Here is a 17,500-nt window from a genome sequence, read left to right on the forward strand (position 1 = left end):
ACCCCTGCGATACGCCGACGGGGCCGCCCTTGAACTCGGCGGCACCCGCGATCGGCAGCTAGGTGAGGGGGGTACTGACAGGCTGGGGAGACCTGGCTACATATTTATATTTGTTTATGTATTTTAAATACACAGGGGGTGTACTGTACTGTATGTTGTTTATTGCAATGTTTATTTGGGGGCAAATGTCCCCAATAAACATGCTATTCTGCCTTAACCCTTCATTGCCTTAGCGGCTATCAGCTATGGTAATGAAGCAGCATTTCTGTATTTTAATAATATTGTGCAGGAGCAGGGGGGGGGTCCCTTGAGCTTTGATTTCTGGCTCAGGGAACCCCCTGCTCACTGTACAATATTATTAAAAATACATTCATGCTGCTTCGTTACCATAGCACATAGCCGCAAAGGTAAGGAACGATTCTTTATTGATGTGTGTGTTTTATTTATACTGTAGATGTGCAGAGGGTCTCCGTAGCTGAACCGCTGTGGTTTTAGGTCCGGGGACCCCCTGCTCCCCGAGATACAGGCCCTTTTAGGGGGTGCCGGTATCCCTCTGCTTGGTTTACATGCCGCGGTCGGGACCTTTAAATGCAGAGGGATACCGGCACCTCATAAAGGGGCCTGTATCTCGGGAGCAGGGGGTCCCCGGACCTAAAACCACAGCGGTTCAGCTCCGGAGACCCCCTGCACATCTACACTATGAATAAAAATTTATTTTAAATTTATTTATTTATTTCGATTTATTTATTTATTTTTTGGGCGGCTGCTGTGTGTGAATTTTTTTTATTGTGGGTAGCGGGGGTGGGTGAAGGGGGTATTAGCCCCAACGATGGTTGTTTAGGGCTTGCGGGGGGGTTGCGGGAGGGGTTAACCCCTTCATGACCGTAGCGGTATTAACTGCTACGGTCGTGAAGGGGTTAAGTGCACCCGCAACCCCCCCGCAAGTCCTAAACTCACACCAAGGGCCAAATACCCCCTTCACCCACCCCCGCTACCCACAATAAAGCGGGCACGGTGGGTTAACCCCTTCATTGCCTTAGCGGCTATCAGCTATGGTAATGAAGCAGCATTTCTGTATTTTAATAATATTGTGCAGGAGCTTTGATTTGTGGCTCAGGGAACCCCCTGCTCACTGTACAATATTATTAAAAATACATTCATGCTGCTTCGTTACCATAGCACATAGCCGCAAAGGTAAGGAATGAGTGTTTATTGATGTGTGTGTTTTATTTATACTGTAGATGTGCAGAGGGTCTCCGGAGCCGAACCGCTGTGGTTTTAGGTCCGGGGACCCCCTGCTCCCCGAGATACAGGCCCCTTTATGGGGTGCCGGTATCCCTCTGCTTGGTTTACATGCCGTGGTCACGATATCGGGACCTTTAAATGCAGAGGGATACCGGCACCTCATAAAGGGGCCTGTATCTCGGGGAGCAGGGGGTCCGCGGACCTGAAACCAATGCGGTTCAGCTCTGGAGACCCCCTGCACATCTACACTATGAATTAAAATGTATTTTAAATAATTTTTAATGTGCCAATGTTTGCGCAGAGAGAGCAGCGGATCTCGCTCTGCTGCAAACACATCTCGCCCCCGCCGGCCTATAGTATCATTGATGTGCATATACAGTACTGTATGTGTACAGTACTGTATGTTAGGGGTTATAGGGGTTGTTGTTATACAGTATATATATACTATATATATATATATATACATATATATATATATATATATATATATATACATATATATACATATACATATAAAAGGATAAAATAAATAATTACAAAGAAAATAAGTGTACTGTCCTGTAATGGGTGCTGCTTCTGAAGTGGATTCAGTCCAAGTCCACTAAGCTGATGAAAGCAAAAAGATCAAGAGCGCACACGCATCCAGGTAGGTATATATTGAAAGAAAAGGGGAGAAAAAATACACAATATTGCAACACAGTAAAAGTAGAAAAAATCCCAATAATAAATAATAATGACCCTACTCACATTTTATGCGAGTAATACACGCCTTTTGGTTATTAGGAGTAACCAACTGAGGTTGTAGATCATCAGCAGGATGGGCAGGAAACCCCAAAAAATAGAGGAGAGGACACAGAGGATAGTGCAGATTGCTTCATGAAAATATAGTATTAAAAACAGTAGCACTCACAAGCAGATTACAAGTGCAGGTAGTGGGACCACCCTGGGTCATGGAGTGGTGGAGTGATTTAATCTTTCTACTGAATCTAACACTGATACGTTGTTGTCGTTTTACTTTTGACCAGCTAATTTGAACCCCTGTAAAGGAGAGAGAAGAAAAATAAGAAAGGGACATGGGGAAATGAGAAAAGGACAGTAATACCTGAAAAAAGAGATAAAACAGGAGGACAACAATGGACAATATCAGTGGGTTAAAAGGAATTGAAAGCACTCAACTCAAGGGGACAGTTACTGAAAATGGTGAAATCGTGGAAATATTTATTTTGACTTCAGTTTTTCCTATTTTTAAACGTATATTTCGTGGCATGTTGCTTATTTATATAGATACCCTGTATGTAGGCCTGCATATTAAGACACATTTACAATTTAAAACTTGTGAAAATGTATTTATCAATTGCACTTTAGAAATATTAGTAAACTTCCTCATAATCTTAATTTTGGACCCACAAATATATACTATCCAGGGGAAACAGACTGTAATTGAAGCCTTGAACATCTCTCTACTTTCTGAAATAGATTATGTGTAGTGTATTAGAAATACAAGTATTTTTTTTTTTAAATATACAGTAAGATGAATCATGTACTCTCTGTAACATCACGGCCCACCCAGGACATTTAAGAAAGGGGGACACGATGAGAGGTTGAGGTTCATTTAAGAAGAAAGGGTTAAGTTGGTGGTCAGTAGGTTAGAGAAGGCAATAGAGATGGGAGGGAGCAAAAGGGGTTTCAAAGACAGTCTGGTGAGGGCATCACCTTATTGATCTTCTGTGTCATAACTTGAGGGTTTCCCCATTAAGGGTACTTCTCGAGAAGGCACCAGGGTCATACCGCCGGATTTAATAATTGTCACATTGTGCGGGAGTGTATAAAAGGTTAAAACTCTCTCACCTTATTTACTTTATTTATGCTGCATGGCTAATGTTGTGTTTAATAATGGGCAAATAATCTAGTATCCCTATCTGGATAATAGTTATTTTGCCCATTACTGTACTGTATGTGTTTGGAGGAGGGTGGTGGTGTATTTCTTGAAATGTAGCCCATGTTAATTTTTTTTAAATAGAGGAATGGTACCACAGGCCAGCGGGGACCCATGGGGACCACCAGAGGACCCCGGATGCCCACAGGGACCACCTGAGGACCCAAGGACACCTGCGGGGAAGCACTGGGGGCCCATATCTGTGGGAGCCCCTGAGACACGCGGGAACCACCCGAGGGCCCCAGACACTGTGGGAACCACCCGAGGACCCCCAGACACCCGTGGGGATGTCCCGGGGACCTCAGACAGCCACAGGGACCATCCGTGGACCCCGTTGGGGCCCGCGGGGACCACGGAGCCTAGCAGAGACCACTCGGATGCCCACAGACACCTGTGGGTACCCCCCGGGGTGCACTGTGGGGCCTGCAGACACCCGTGGGGACCCCCACTGGCCTGTGGTACTAATCCTGTCTATAAAAACAATATTGGTTTTACAGCATGTGGGGGCACAGTGAGAGGCGCGCAGTTAGAGTGACTGATTCAGCCTCTTACTGCGCGTCTATTACAGAAAGGCTATCTCTGGTAGGACTCACACAGCAGAGACCCCTGCTGTGTTAATCCAATGGGCCATTAGTCTGCCCCGGCAGAACTACTGAATATATCTCCAACCTACGCACGGCATAACACAACATTTACCCAGGAAAATGTTTGAATAACGGCCATTGCATCTGTATGTGAGAGAAGGAATTCCTTTGGCTTCCTTTTATTTGAAATTTTAACCCACTGGTTACATTCATGTTTAAAATGACTCTACGCTATTATAGGATTACAAAATTGTTGTTTCAAACAACACTTAACATTAATGTTTACCTTCCAATAATTGTTGTATGCAATACTTTTAGCCTTTTACTGCTCTTACGTTATTGTAACTGTCTAACGTTAGAAGAGAAAGACAATTACAGGCAGTCCTCGGTTATCCAACGGAATCGGTTCTGGAAGTAGCGTTGGATAGTGAAACCGTTGTAAAGTGAGTCCCATGTTAATCAGTGGCGGTAAGTGTTGGATAACGCATTCAGGCATCGGATAACGCATTCCGACATCAAAAAACGGCCCCTAGGTTTGCATTGTAAAGATTTGGATATGCCATTCGTTGTAAAGTGAAACGTTGCATAACGAGGACTACCTGTAGTTTTTTAAGTTCATTTTATCACTGAAAATATGTGGTATTTCCACAGCTCTAGTTTAAAACATCTATTGAATAAAAATTAATTTATCTTCAAAACTCCTTAAATACATTAAAAAATGTCAGCTACATGTAGCCCTGTTTCCCCTTGAATACAGATAGGCTACCAATGCTGTTATTAACCTGTTGGCTCGCAGGGCCTGAGCCTCTGCCATGGAGAGCCTAGGGCGATATATTACCACTACTTGATGCAGCGCCTCCACCTGGGAGGGATCCCAACGGAGTGGGAGTTGCCCCTCACAGGACACCAATACAATGATATGCACACTTGATGTAAAATAACAAGTACCTTTACTCATATAAACACAATAACCATATATGCGTAAACATCATATGCCCTTTCCCTCTAAAGATACAACTACTCAAAGCGTCTCGCAGGACGCAACCCAAAACCACAGTGTGTGGTGACCGCGCGGCCACTATAAAGAAAGTGTTATAGTTGGTGCACTTGGTGTGTGTGGTTACCAGCAGACAACTTCAAAAAGGATCCGCAGGCACGCGATCCCTTCCGTGACGTCCTTCCGGGGCGATCCCACCCGGATAGTATCTCTGTCTCGGGAGGCTTGGTCCCAAACCTCTGCTAGGGAAGTGCAGCGTCCGCGGTGTCCCTGAACTATAAACACTAATGGGGCAGGTTCCCTACTCTAGGGCCTGTCCCTACATCAACTACAAGCTGTAAGGTGACTCAGGGCCCAACTGGGACCTTAGGGGGATTCTCTGGCCTAGTGTAGAGGCTACTTGCCTCTCTACATAGACACCTCCTACCCCTTTCCCTTCCTGGACCCGACTGGCTAACGTGCTCCCCTGCACAACCTCCCACTTCCCTTCCTAAGAAGATCCTAGTGCCCTATTGGCTCCCTGACATCAGGTGGTCGTTCCTAACACTCATGGAACTTGTAGTCCCCTGCTGTAGCCCCTTCGGATAGGTCAGGGCTTCGCGCGTTCCCACACATGCGCGAGATGTCGGAAGGCGCCGTCGCATATCGCACTTACTGCGCATGCGCGAGCCTCAAAATGGCGGCGCCCTGAGCACTCAGGCCGCCGCGGAGCCTCCGAAGTACCGGAGCGCTCCCTGCGCATGCTAGCAACCTGCCCGGAGCTCCTGACTGCAGCGGAGGTAAAGGGTAGACCAGGAGACCTGGCTACATCCACTTTCAACGTATTTTTGTAGCTTTACATGACTTTTTATGAGACACTAATGTACATTCAATATTGGATTATACAAGGATATATTTAATCACTTTTAATAGACATGCCAAAGAGGTTCAGAGTTCTAATGTGTCCTTTATAATACACTACTTAAACAAGTGAATACTGTATATAATACAATAAAATAATTAATAATAGAATAAAATTATACAGTATATTGTATAAAAAAAAAATAATAATAATAATAAATGATTTAACTAAAAAAAAGGTTAACAAAAAAGTTTTCACTATTATCAAACTGTTCTCAAATGATAATTTAGAATATATTGATGCTCTTAAGAAATGTGTTTTTTACAATGAACTAATATTTGTCAGTCTAGGGAATAGTATGCCATTTAGAAAACATAAGAGACTTTAGAATATCTGCAGGACAGAGAGCCGTCTGTTTTCCAAAAGGGCAGCCATCTGGACTTGTTTATTTGTGTTTTCAACTTTCTAAACTAGGATTTTCACTAGACTGGGCATCCAGGAGACTGAGGCCTCTTATAAAAGCATGCTCTGCCTGCAAAGTCTGCAGAAAAAAAAACAATAGAAAGGGAGAAAGGAGCGACCAAAGTGTGGGGTTTTCAGTCCCTATCTGTTAGTGTGCCTAAACAAGGAAATATTTAAAGAAATTACAGTACTTTGATTTGACATTGTTTGGTGTGGCATAAACTGATTTTGGGAGTGACCTACATCCCTCATAGATATATTATTTATAAATAAATAAATTATAATGCACCAACATATTTCACAGCACGATGCAATGGGGGAACAGAATTATATAGATACAAAAACAGAATGATATACCAAATCTGGACAAACAAACGGAAACCGATATAAAATGTAATGAGATCCCTGAGTTATATGTGTGTGTCACACACACGCACGCGCGCACGTGCGTGCGTGCGGTGTGGTGTGTGTGTAATATACTAGGTTTATTTTATATATGAAAAAACAGAATTGATGAGCACACACTCCTAATTAGCATGTGTGTGTGTGTGTGTGTGTGTGTGTGTGTGTGTGTGTGTGTGTGTGTGTGTGTGTGTGTGTGTGTATATATATATTTAAAACAATTTAATATCAGACAATAAGTATACCAATATATGACATTGAAAATATGATAGAAATAAAACATTCAAAGTGGAAGTGGATGGATCCATTAGGATTTAGCATCCATCCACTTCCACTTTGAATTTTTCATTTCTATCATATTTTCCATGTCATATATTGGTATACTTATTGTCCGATTTTAAATTAAATATATATATATATATATATACATATACACACATACACACACACTAATTAGGAGTGTGCGCTCATCAATTCTGCTTTTTCACATGTGTTTAGGAATTGGTTATTCCTTGATGAGCTGCCTTTTCCATCTGCTTATGTATTGTATTGTATTGTATTGTATGTCTTTATTTATATAGCGCCATTAATGTACATAGCGCTTCACAGTAGTAATACATGTGGTAATAAAATAAATAACAGATCATGGGAATAAGTGCTTTAGACATAAAAGTAACATTAAGAAAGAGGAGTCCCTGCCCCGAGGAGCTTACAGTCTAATTGATTATGTATTTACCTTTATTCCTATAGCCATAGTTCTGCTTGATCACACATATATTGTATTTATCCCTTTTGTGCACTTCATATTCATTTATATTTGTATTCATTTGTGCGCTGGTTTATTTTTGTTATATATATATATATTTTATTTTTATTAGTCGTGTGTATACATAGTTTCATAGGAAAAAGTATGAATAATAAGTCCCACTTTCAGTAAGGGAATGACAAAATCTTACCTTCTAAAGTAAAATCCAGCAATGTGTATTCATATGCAGAATCAGTTTTTGTTTCAACATGCGGCCTCTTGAGTGTTGAAAAGATTTTTCCAGGACTGCTGTCATCAGGATCCTCTATTTTCCTCAGTCCACACCCCATGACAAAACTTATAATTAATATACTTTAGAAAAGAAAACAATGCACCAAGTTGTGTTAATGCTGTTCTGTTTATCTTCACTCATATTCCATTTCCAGAGTTAGAATTCTGCAAAGACATCTTCTATCCATTTTTAAAAGTATGCAGTTACTCTATATACAATGTAGGCTCTGATACTTCAGAGTTTCAGTGAAAGAGTTTGCTGAAGACTTCCATGCCACGTCAAATTACAGCCAGCCCTCTATTTTTTTTCTCATGCAGCAGACACCAATAGTGCTTTGTCCACTCTATGTCCCCTCCCCTTTTGGCTAGTGGGTAGAAAGGCAATTAGAAGCTGACATTAGGCAGAACAGTCTCTGCACATTTGCCTACAGACAGTACTGTAAAAAGGCTCTTTAAAGTGGTAGTCTCATGTAGCAGGTTAAAAAAACAAAAACACAAAACTGAAGTACTCTTAATAATATGCAACATCGTTATTTTTTCTATTTAACCGTCATTAAAAATGCTGCAATAAGCATAAATCACTCAAGCTTTATCCCATTTACCATACATCGATTGGGAAAATGGAAGCCATCCTAATTTTAGTGAAAAGCCTGTGATTTTGGAGGTTATCTGCAGATTAATATATCATAAAAAATAAATATATCAAATTAAAAAGCCCACAGATGCCTGTTAAATTGCTACATTAAAGAAGCAGTCATGCAGCACTTTAAAAAATATACATATATTTTTGTTTTAATATATGCAGCTTTGATTACCTTTATTGAAAACTAATTACCTAAGCTGCCGATCGATTAGTTCTCCAGTGATCGATCAGCAAAAATTCTGCTTCTCATGGTTCACTAAATGGCTGCCTTTCAGTTTCAAATCAAGACTTCAGTCAGTGTAACTCAGCAGCTACAATGTATTCTTATATTACTAAGGTAACATTATCTATTGTTATAGTTTGCAGCTCAAACTGCATATAAATAACAAATAATACAAATAACACATCATGGGAATAAGTGCTTCAGACATAAAAGTAACATTTAGGAAAAGGAGTCCCTGCTCCAAAGAGCTTACAATCGAATTGGTAGGTAGGAACAACATACAAAGACAGTAGGAGGGTGTTCTGGTAAGTGCGTCTGCCAGGGGCCAGGGTTTATGTATGAGGTGTATAGTATCAGCCATGGAGCTACTCATATGCTTCGTTAAGCAGTTATGTTTTAAGGTTGGTCTTAAAGGGGGATAGAGAGGGTTCTAGTCGGGTATTGAGGGGAAGGCCATTCCAGAGGTGTGGGGCCGTCAGTGAGAAAGGTTTAAGGTGGGACAGGGCTTTAGATACAAAGGGGTAGAGAGAAGACATCCTTGAGTGGAATGCAAGAGTTAGGATGGTGGATAGCGAGAAATTAGGACTGAGATGTAAGGAGGAGCAGAAAAGTGTAAAGCTTTAAATGTGAAGAGAAGAATTGAGTGTGTGATGCAAGATTTGATAGGAAGCCAGGGAGGGATTTCAGCAGGGGAGACGCTGAGACAAATTTAGAAAATAGTATAGTGATTCTGGCAGCAGCGTTGCCAGAAGTGTGCTAAAACCTGCTATACACATCAAAGGATGCTTAGTTTATTAAAACTCATTAAAAATGGCATTAATTGGAAAAAAAATGTAGTAAGTATTATCTAATATTACAGAACTGATTTATTTTTATTATTTTTTTAAACCCATGTAGAAAATTGCATGGATTGCTCCTTTAACTAACTAACAAACAAAAAAGTGCCTGGGATTGTGCCTAACATAAGAGAGCCCATTAAAGGGGGATGTTTCACTGTTGATTCTGTCTAATAACTATCTTTGGCAGAACTAATTAAAAAACAAATGGTAGCGCTAAATTTCAATGGTGCTATTTTTTAATATAAAATGGCGGCTGCCTGTGATATAACACTGACCCCCAGGTCAGAGAAACAACATGTGACACAAATATTATATCTATGGCGCCCTGCACATAACCCCAATAAACAAAAGATATATACAACCCGGATCAGATGCTGGATCAGGTGTTGGGATGTGCTCCAAACGATGACGATATCATATATGGGGAACAAATAAGAACACAAATAGGGTAATATTGCAAAACAAATGGGCACTAAGTAAATACAGTGAATCAGGTGAATCAATATAAAGACTAAAAAATAAATAATAAAAAATAATAATAATAAATTAAAACAAGGAGCTGGGAAAATACAACAGGTAATTAAAACACATTTAATACACAATCAATACATAATTACTGTTAAAACAACATGTAAGGACATAACTATAATTTCGACAGAAAATAGTTCTGCTAGACACACTGCTGCTGTAGCTGAAGTGACCGCTTACCAGACACAAGATGGTTTAGAGCAGTGGATAAGTCTGAGAGTATCCCCTCTCGTGTTCGTGAATCGGCCCGTGGCGTCTCCTCTGTGTTGCAGCTGCGGTATCCCTCAGATGTCCCTCTTGTGCTGCTCGCCTCCCTGTAATGAAGTCTCAGATCTTGGTGCACAGCCAGTGTGCAGTCGGCTCGGGACAGGGGGAACTGCCTCTGCACGCAGTCAGCTCGGGAACAGGGGGAACCGCCTCTTTCGATATGCCAAACGCCAAACGGGGATGTTGCCAATGATCGAAATGGCAGTGGCAGATTTGCCGCGTTCTGACTTAAAACAGCATGCACACATGATGTAGTTCTGTTGGTAATGGTCACTAGGGTTTGCAGCAGGGCCAGCAGATACCCACCCTACACGTTTCGGAAGTGAAACCTTCCTTCCTCAGGGGCAAAAAGTTAATGATTCAGTCCCTGCACGTCCATGACATTTATAGTCCTGATTAAAAGGCACATAACTAATTAAAGCTTTGATGGACAGGTGAGTTTTCAGATGGGTTTTGAAGTTAGAAAGAGCAGGTGCTTGTCACGGGAGACCAGCACTTTTAACACCTTTTAACCACGATCGTTCAATAGGCAAAACAAGGTAGTGGAATAAAATTAGGTTTATTCGGGTAAACCCATGTACACACAAATTAAATACAAAATACAGACGAAATACACACTTACTGGGGGTGAAACTAGGCTCAGATAGGTGCAGGGAGCCTGCTTCGGAAGGCTTACCCTTACCGGGAAATCCCTCCCTGCTTCCTGGTCCTCTTTTCGACTAGAAACCCTAGCCGCGACCGCTACATCTTAAAATAAGAACTTGGACCTCGCGTCTGACTTAGTATCTGCAGGGTCTTCAGAAATGAAGCCGGCTGCTCTGCTATTCGTAACAGAGCAACTTTGAAAAGCCTACCTGCGCTTCACCGACTCAAGCCACAAGATGGTCTGGATCTCTGCCTCGGCCATCTCCTTACATACCCTACGCTGTTCTATCTTCAACATGGAAGTAGGAGGAGCGACCAATCATAGTGTGGGAATTTCTTCCCACTAGCCAATAGAAACAGGGTCTCATCTCTTGGCTGACGTCAGAGGAGGAGGCGTGCCAAGCCGGCTTGAAAAGCCGGGTGGGAGGGAAATATGAATTAGCCAATGGGAAATGAGCCTACGAGCTTTATCTTCCCCCAGCTAACTCATTGTCACCCACAGGGCAGGCTCCACCAGGTCTGGCAGACTCAAAAGCTGTCCCCACGGGGTGCCCTTTGTTCTCCGGACCTGAAAAATCGCCCTTCCTCGCCCAGCAAACCGTTTTCTCACCTCTGGACATCCTCTCTCCTTTGAACTACGGACTCTATGTAGACATCCCGGCACCTATGGATTTGTCCGGGCTAACTGCATAGACCTTTACACAGAATGTACAAAACATTATAAAACGTGTTTTAATAATAGTTACATAGATGAGTTTGAAAAAAGACATACGTCCATCAAGTTCAACCTATGCTAAATTTAGACAACAGATACTTTATAAGTTCTTGGGAACCTTATACCTGTGAGGGAAATGGGTCTGGGATACTTGGGCTAGAAAATCAGGATTCTGGGAGACACTGTGTAGCCCCGGGGTAATTCATCTCGCATGCCCACAAATCATGCCTGCACGCGGGGATAATTACATTACTACTGGTAACTTTGTCCCCCAAACTCCTGCAAACAAGACAAATGCATTTCGACGCAAATAGCCCATCTAAAGCTTACACTCCCAAAATATCATGTCTCTAGGACACTGGGAACCCAAAAAGCCCCTAAACAGGTCAAGCTTTTACTCTACTTTAACATTGGGGCTGGGAATATGTAAAGCCCCAAACAGGTCAGGTTTTTGCTATACATTACATTGTACTTCTATAACCCACCACGTCTTTATCTACAGACGCGTACCTGCAAATCATGCCCTATTTGCAGGTAACATATCAGTACTACCGGTATCTCTGTTCAGCAACATTTTACACAGTTTTTAACCTTATTTGATACCCAATATCTACCCTTAGGGCCTCATGCAGTAAGCGCCGAAAAAAATTATCGGCAGGGTTTTGAACTCACCATGTTTCTGGTGAGTAGCTCCCACGGTACACAGAAAGGCCTGAACACCTGCGAGAGCAACATTTCCAAACATGGCGAGTTGCCGGTGACGAGACGATCTGCCCTGCGACAAGTGCTCACCCGGCGAGATCTGTCTGCTGCAGAGAGTGATCCGCCTCTGTCTGCGCAAATCTCACTGGGAAAAAAAATATTTTAAAATAAAATTTGTATTCATAGTGTAGATGTGCAGGGGGTCTCCGGAGCAGAACCGCATTGGTTTTATAAAGGAATAGAGCAGGTTATGCCTAACTGGAGAGGGGGGGATAGAAATAAAGATCTCATAAAAAGAGAGTCCTTTTGGATTTTCCAGTTGAAAACTTTGTCCTCTGGAGGTCTCGATGTAGATTTTGATTTGAATGTATTCCATTGATACAATTATTATTTTATTCTTGCATATCTCTAACACTTGTTCCCTTTTGTATCTTGCAGACTGTGAATTATCTCTATAGTTTTAACCTTATTTTAGTTACATTTTAGTCCCATAGTATATCAGGATGTTAATAAATTGTTTTAATTATTGAGTTTAGGAATTTTGGACTCTTTGTATGTTAACAAAGAGTTAATTTGTATCACCTCTGGTTATTACACAGTATATAATAAGATTCATGCGCCGTTTAACTTTATGTTTATTCATATTTGAGTTCTAAGTGTAGGACCTATGTATAAATACCGTAATCTTATTATTATTATAATAACACCTGATTGAATGAGAATCAATAACAAATAAGAAAGCTAAACAGGGGTATATATTTCCGTGGCTGACTACTGAAATCACTCCTGATGAAACCTCAGCAGAGGAGAAACGCGTTGAGTGTATCTGAAGTACCGAGAGGGAGGCTGATTCCAGCGCGACCTGTTTGTCCATTCGTTGTACCCGTCCCTGCACGTCATCCGGGGATTCCACCGGAACAGATGCAGACGGGGAGTGGGACCAGCTGAGAGAGCAGACGGAGCATACCGCTCAAACAACCAGGCTCCAATTTGCTGGCGTGAATCATTTATGATCAAATTGCTGTTAAATCAGCTGACACTATGTGATTGTGTTTAACCATATTTTTACTATAAAACTTTTATTTTTTGATCGCACTATGGTCGGTTCTCTTGTTCCATTCTTGCATTAAGGTGATTACATCTATGGAGGCGTTTGGCAGGCCCAATAAAGATACCTTTATACACACTATACTGTATGAGTGGGAAATTTGTGAGTACACAATTCATCAGATACTGTAGAAAAAAATCACTCTATTTCAAATCACAGACATATTGCACTATATTCTATGTGTTTTGTCTTTCCATGCATCTGCGCACCCCAAAATATCTGGACATCTGCAACATTCACGGATTGAGAAAACAATCTGAAATTAGGGTTTGAGCTGCAATTTCAATTACATTGGGGTGTATTTAACCCTTAAAGCACAATATTTATTGTTTATTTAGTTTCACTTAATTGGTATATTTTATATGTTAAAATAGTATTTGTATTTTTAATTAAAAAATATCACTGATTATATTTATTCCCCATGCACCGCCATTATGTTTGTACTATTGAATATTAAGGTTGAGCTGTGATTATATCCCCTTTATCTATTTAAGCACCACAAGGTTAACAAACTGTTTATTTGCACTACTTAATTTGGCCAATTGGGCTCAGGAAAAAGCTGGACATAGAGGCACACAGGCCACATATGAATGGGCCCAACGGCGGGGGTTACCTATAACCATGTGTAACCCTTATCCTCCCCCCCCCCCCCCAGACTCATCTGTGGTGTCTAGGGTGCGAGAAGGCAGATTACATGCGTAGTGGTGGTGCATACCTGCGTGGAACAGGAGGGCCTGAGCTTCCCGCATTGTTATTGGGGAGACAGGACTAGGCTTCTGGGGTGGTAGCCTCCATGCTTTCTTAGTGGTGCAGCGCCTCCATCTTCTATACTCCCAGGAATATGGGATAGGACCCGTACAGAAGAACCTCCTGGGTCCAGGGGTTGAATGCTCCAAACTCACAACACAGTCTTTGTATAAAAGTATAGTCTCTTTATTGGTCAGATCAGCGACTCCAAATGTAGTGGCGACCAGCAGCCACAACAACAACAGCAAAGCCCCGTTATTCACTCTCCTCCTCTCCTTTCCTCCAAGTCTCTCCTCCGACAGGATGGTCTGGGCTGGGGCGTCAATACCCCACAGCCCACCTCAGAGGTTAGCCTCTGGGTGGAGACTGGATTCTCTCCATCACCCCCAGCAGCGGGGTGAGGGGCATTGGTCCACCGGGTCTATTGTGCTATCAGCTCTACTCAAAGTGGCTGAGTCTCTCTGCTCCTCTCTCTGCTCCTGTACGGCTGCACAGGTGAGACCGCACTGTCTCCTCCACCTCTTCGGACAGAACAGGACTCGAACTAGCCCAGGACTAACAGAACTGTCACTTACAGGAGCGGCTGCTAAATATAGAGTCAGCCCCACCCCTAATGATGTCAGCAGAGCCTCCCCTCTGTCTCGTGCCTGCAGCAGAGTCAGGAGCCTGCGTCTACCACTCAGGGCAGGGCTAGGAAGGGGGAAAAACCATGATAACTACTGGTGCCTGCCCTTAACAGGACTTACCACAATAGGAGGAAGATAGGTATAGCCCATGCGGTTTACAGGGGGCTACACATGGATATGTTAAAGACTGTAAAAAAATCAATGTCCTGTGTGTGGTGTTCTCAAGCAATGGCCGTTGGAGAAAAAAGACCAAGAGGATTTGAGAAGGGGCTCAGGCCCATGCCAGGTCTGTGTGAACAAAATGTGTTACCCAAACAAGCGTTTAGATCAAATGCTTTCTTCAAATAGAAAAAATATCCCCTGATATATACAGTATATATATATTTAGAAAGTGAATGTAAATCCAAAATATGGATAGTGAATTTATATAATTCAGTGATATAAATGCAAAACGATACTTCGTAGCTCAAACCCTTTGCGGATTGTTTTTCCTCAATCCCACATGAATAGTAGTCCAGACAATTGGGGAGCGCAGGTGTATGCAAAATAAGAAAAACATACAAAATATAGTGCAATATGTTGAAACCAATAATGTGAAGTGAGTCTTAGGTTCTGTGAAGTGGGTACTCACAAATTCCTAATTCTTTAAAAGCGTGTCCAAATACTATTTGGCAATCAATGTCTTTATGTAGGGTGACCACCCGTCCCCCTTTTGCCGGTACAGTCCCGGTTTTTCGGGAGCTGTACCGGTTTTCTGTGTGTACCGGAAATGTCCCGGATTTTCCTCAATGTGTCCCCGTTTTTTTTTTTTTTGTCGCCGGCGGTGCGCGAGTAATTAGCTGCGGTGCGCTGTGCGCTGTGCGCTGTGCGCTGTGCGCGAGTCTGCTGCGGCGCGGAGGAGGAGACTGCAGCAGCCCCGCTGGTAAGTATTTTTTTTTTTTTAATGCCTCCCCCCCCAGCAGTTTCCTACCTTGTTGGCCAATCCCCTGCATCCCGGCATTAAGCCCCGCCCCCGGCATCATCCTTCACCAAGGACCGGCATGTAGAATGGATGGAAGGGCGCCGTGGGGTGGGGTGGGGTGGGGGGGGGGTTTAAGGCCAGCATGCCTGGGGGCAGTGGGCAGGGCCAGGGTGCCTGGGGCCTGGGGGCAGGACCAACTTGCCTGGGGGCGGGGCTTCTGCTTCCTGTGGCAGAGCACACGTGGTGTGTGTCTCTGCCCACGGCTCCTGGCTCTTCTGCGCGGTGTCTCCCCCCTCTGCCCGCCCGGGGGGATAGGAGGTGGGTTTTTGATCCTTTGCCTCCTGTCCTGGCGCTCCCTTCCCCCCCCCCCCCGTCCCCTTGGTTCGGGAGATGGGCGCGGGGGCGGGCAGTGGTGGCTGCGCGGTGTTCCCCCATTCTGCCCCGGGAACCCGTGGCTGAATGCCGGGGGAGGGGGGGCGGCAGTTTACCTTTGCGTCCCGGCACTCCTATCCACCCCCCCCCCTTGGTGCGGGAGATGGGCGCGGGGGTGGGTGCAGGGGGAGGCGGAGAGTCACCTGCTCGTGACTGCCTCTGTCTGTACTCCAGTGTGTGTGTGTACCAGTGTGTGTGTACCAGTGTCTGTGTGTGTGTGCCAGTGTCTGTGTGTGTGTGTACCAGTGTCTGTGTGTGTGTGTACCAGTGTTTGTGTACCAGTGTCTGTGTGTGTGTGTACCAGTGTGTGTGTGTGTACCAGTGTGTGTGTGTGTGTGTGTGTGTACCAGTGTGTGTGTGTGTACCAGTGTGTGTGTGTGTGTGTGTGTACCAGTGTGTGTGTGTGTGTGTGTGTACCAGTGTGTGTGTGTGTGTGTACCAGTGTGTGTATGTGTACCAGTGTGTGTGTGTGTACCAGTGTGTGTGTGTGTGTGTGTGTGTGTGTACCAGTGTGTGTGTGTACCAGTGTGTGTGTGTACCAGTGTGTGTGTGTGTACCAGTGTGTGTGTATACCAGTGTGTGTGTGTGTGTGTGTGTGTGTGTGTGTGTGTGTGTACCAGTGTGTGTGTGTGTGTGTGTGTGTGTACCAGTGTGTGTGTGTGTGTGTGTGTGTGTGTGTGTGTGTGTACCAGTGTGTGTGTGTGTGTGTGTGTGTGTACCAGTGTGTGTGTGTGTGTACCTGTGTGTGTGTGTACCAGTGTGTGTGTGTGTGTGTGTGTGTGTGTGTACCAGTGTGTGTGTGTACCAGTGTGTGTGTGTACCAGTGTGTGTGTGTACCAGTGTGTGTGTACCAGTGTGTGTGTACCAGTGTGTGTGTGTGTGTGTGTGTGTACCAGTGTGTTTGTGTACCAGTGTGTGTGTGTACCAGTGTGTGTTTGTGTACCAGTGTGTGTGTGTACCAGTGTGTGTGTGTGTACCAGTGTGTGTGTGTACCAGTGTGTGTGTATACCAGTGTGTGTACCAGTGTGTGTGTGTGTGTGTGTGTGTGTGTACCAGTGTGTGTGTGTGTGTGTGTGTGTGTGTGTGTGTACCAGTGTGTGTGTGTGTGTACCAGTGTGTGTGTACCAGTGTGTGTGTGTACCAGTGTGTGTGTGTGTGTACCAGTGTGTGTGTGTGTACCAGTGTGTGTGTGTGTGTACCAGTGTGTGTGTGTACCAGTGTGTGTGTGTACCAGTGTGTGTGTGTGTGTACCAGTGTGTGTGTGTGTACCAGTGTGTGTGTGTGTGTGTACCAGTGTGTGTGTGTGTGTGTGTGTGTGTGTGTGTGTGTGTGTGTGTGTGTGTGTGTGTGTGTGTGTGTGTGTGTGTGTGTGTGTGTGTGTGTGTGTGTCTCTCTCTCTCTGTCACCCTCTCTCTGTCACCCTCTCTCTCTCTGTCACTCTCTCTCTCTCTCTCTCTCTCTCTCTCTCTCTCTCTCTCTCTCTCTCTCTCTCTCTCACTCTCTCACCCTCTCTCTCTGTCACCCTCTCTCTCTCTCTCTGTCACCCTCGCTCTCTCTCTGT

The 17,500-nt window shown here is 43.8% G+C and overlaps 1 protein-coding gene across 1 annotated transcript in view; it reads right to left on the minus strand.

Moving 5' to 3' along the window:
- RFTN2 (raftlin family member 2) overlaps positions 1-7,764 on the minus strand; it is a 77,359-nt gene extending 69,595 nt beyond the window's left edge. Inside the window, exon 1 of the mRNA XM_075608332.1 lies at positions 7,424-7,764. Coding sequence (XP_075464447.1) covers positions 7,424-7,562 — 139 coding nt within the window. The 5' untranslated portion in view covers positions 7,563-7,764. The remainder of the gene's footprint in view (positions 1-7,423) is intronic.
- Positions 7,765-17,500: the final 9,736 nt, after the last annotated feature.

The sequence above is a fragment of the Ascaphus truei genome, chromosome 7, assembly GCF_040206685.1.
Source record: "Ascaphus truei isolate aAscTru1 chromosome 7, aAscTru1.hap1, whole genome shotgun sequence".
NCBI classification, from domain to species: domain Eukaryota; kingdom Metazoa; phylum Chordata; class Amphibia; order Anura; family Ascaphidae; genus Ascaphus; species Ascaphus truei.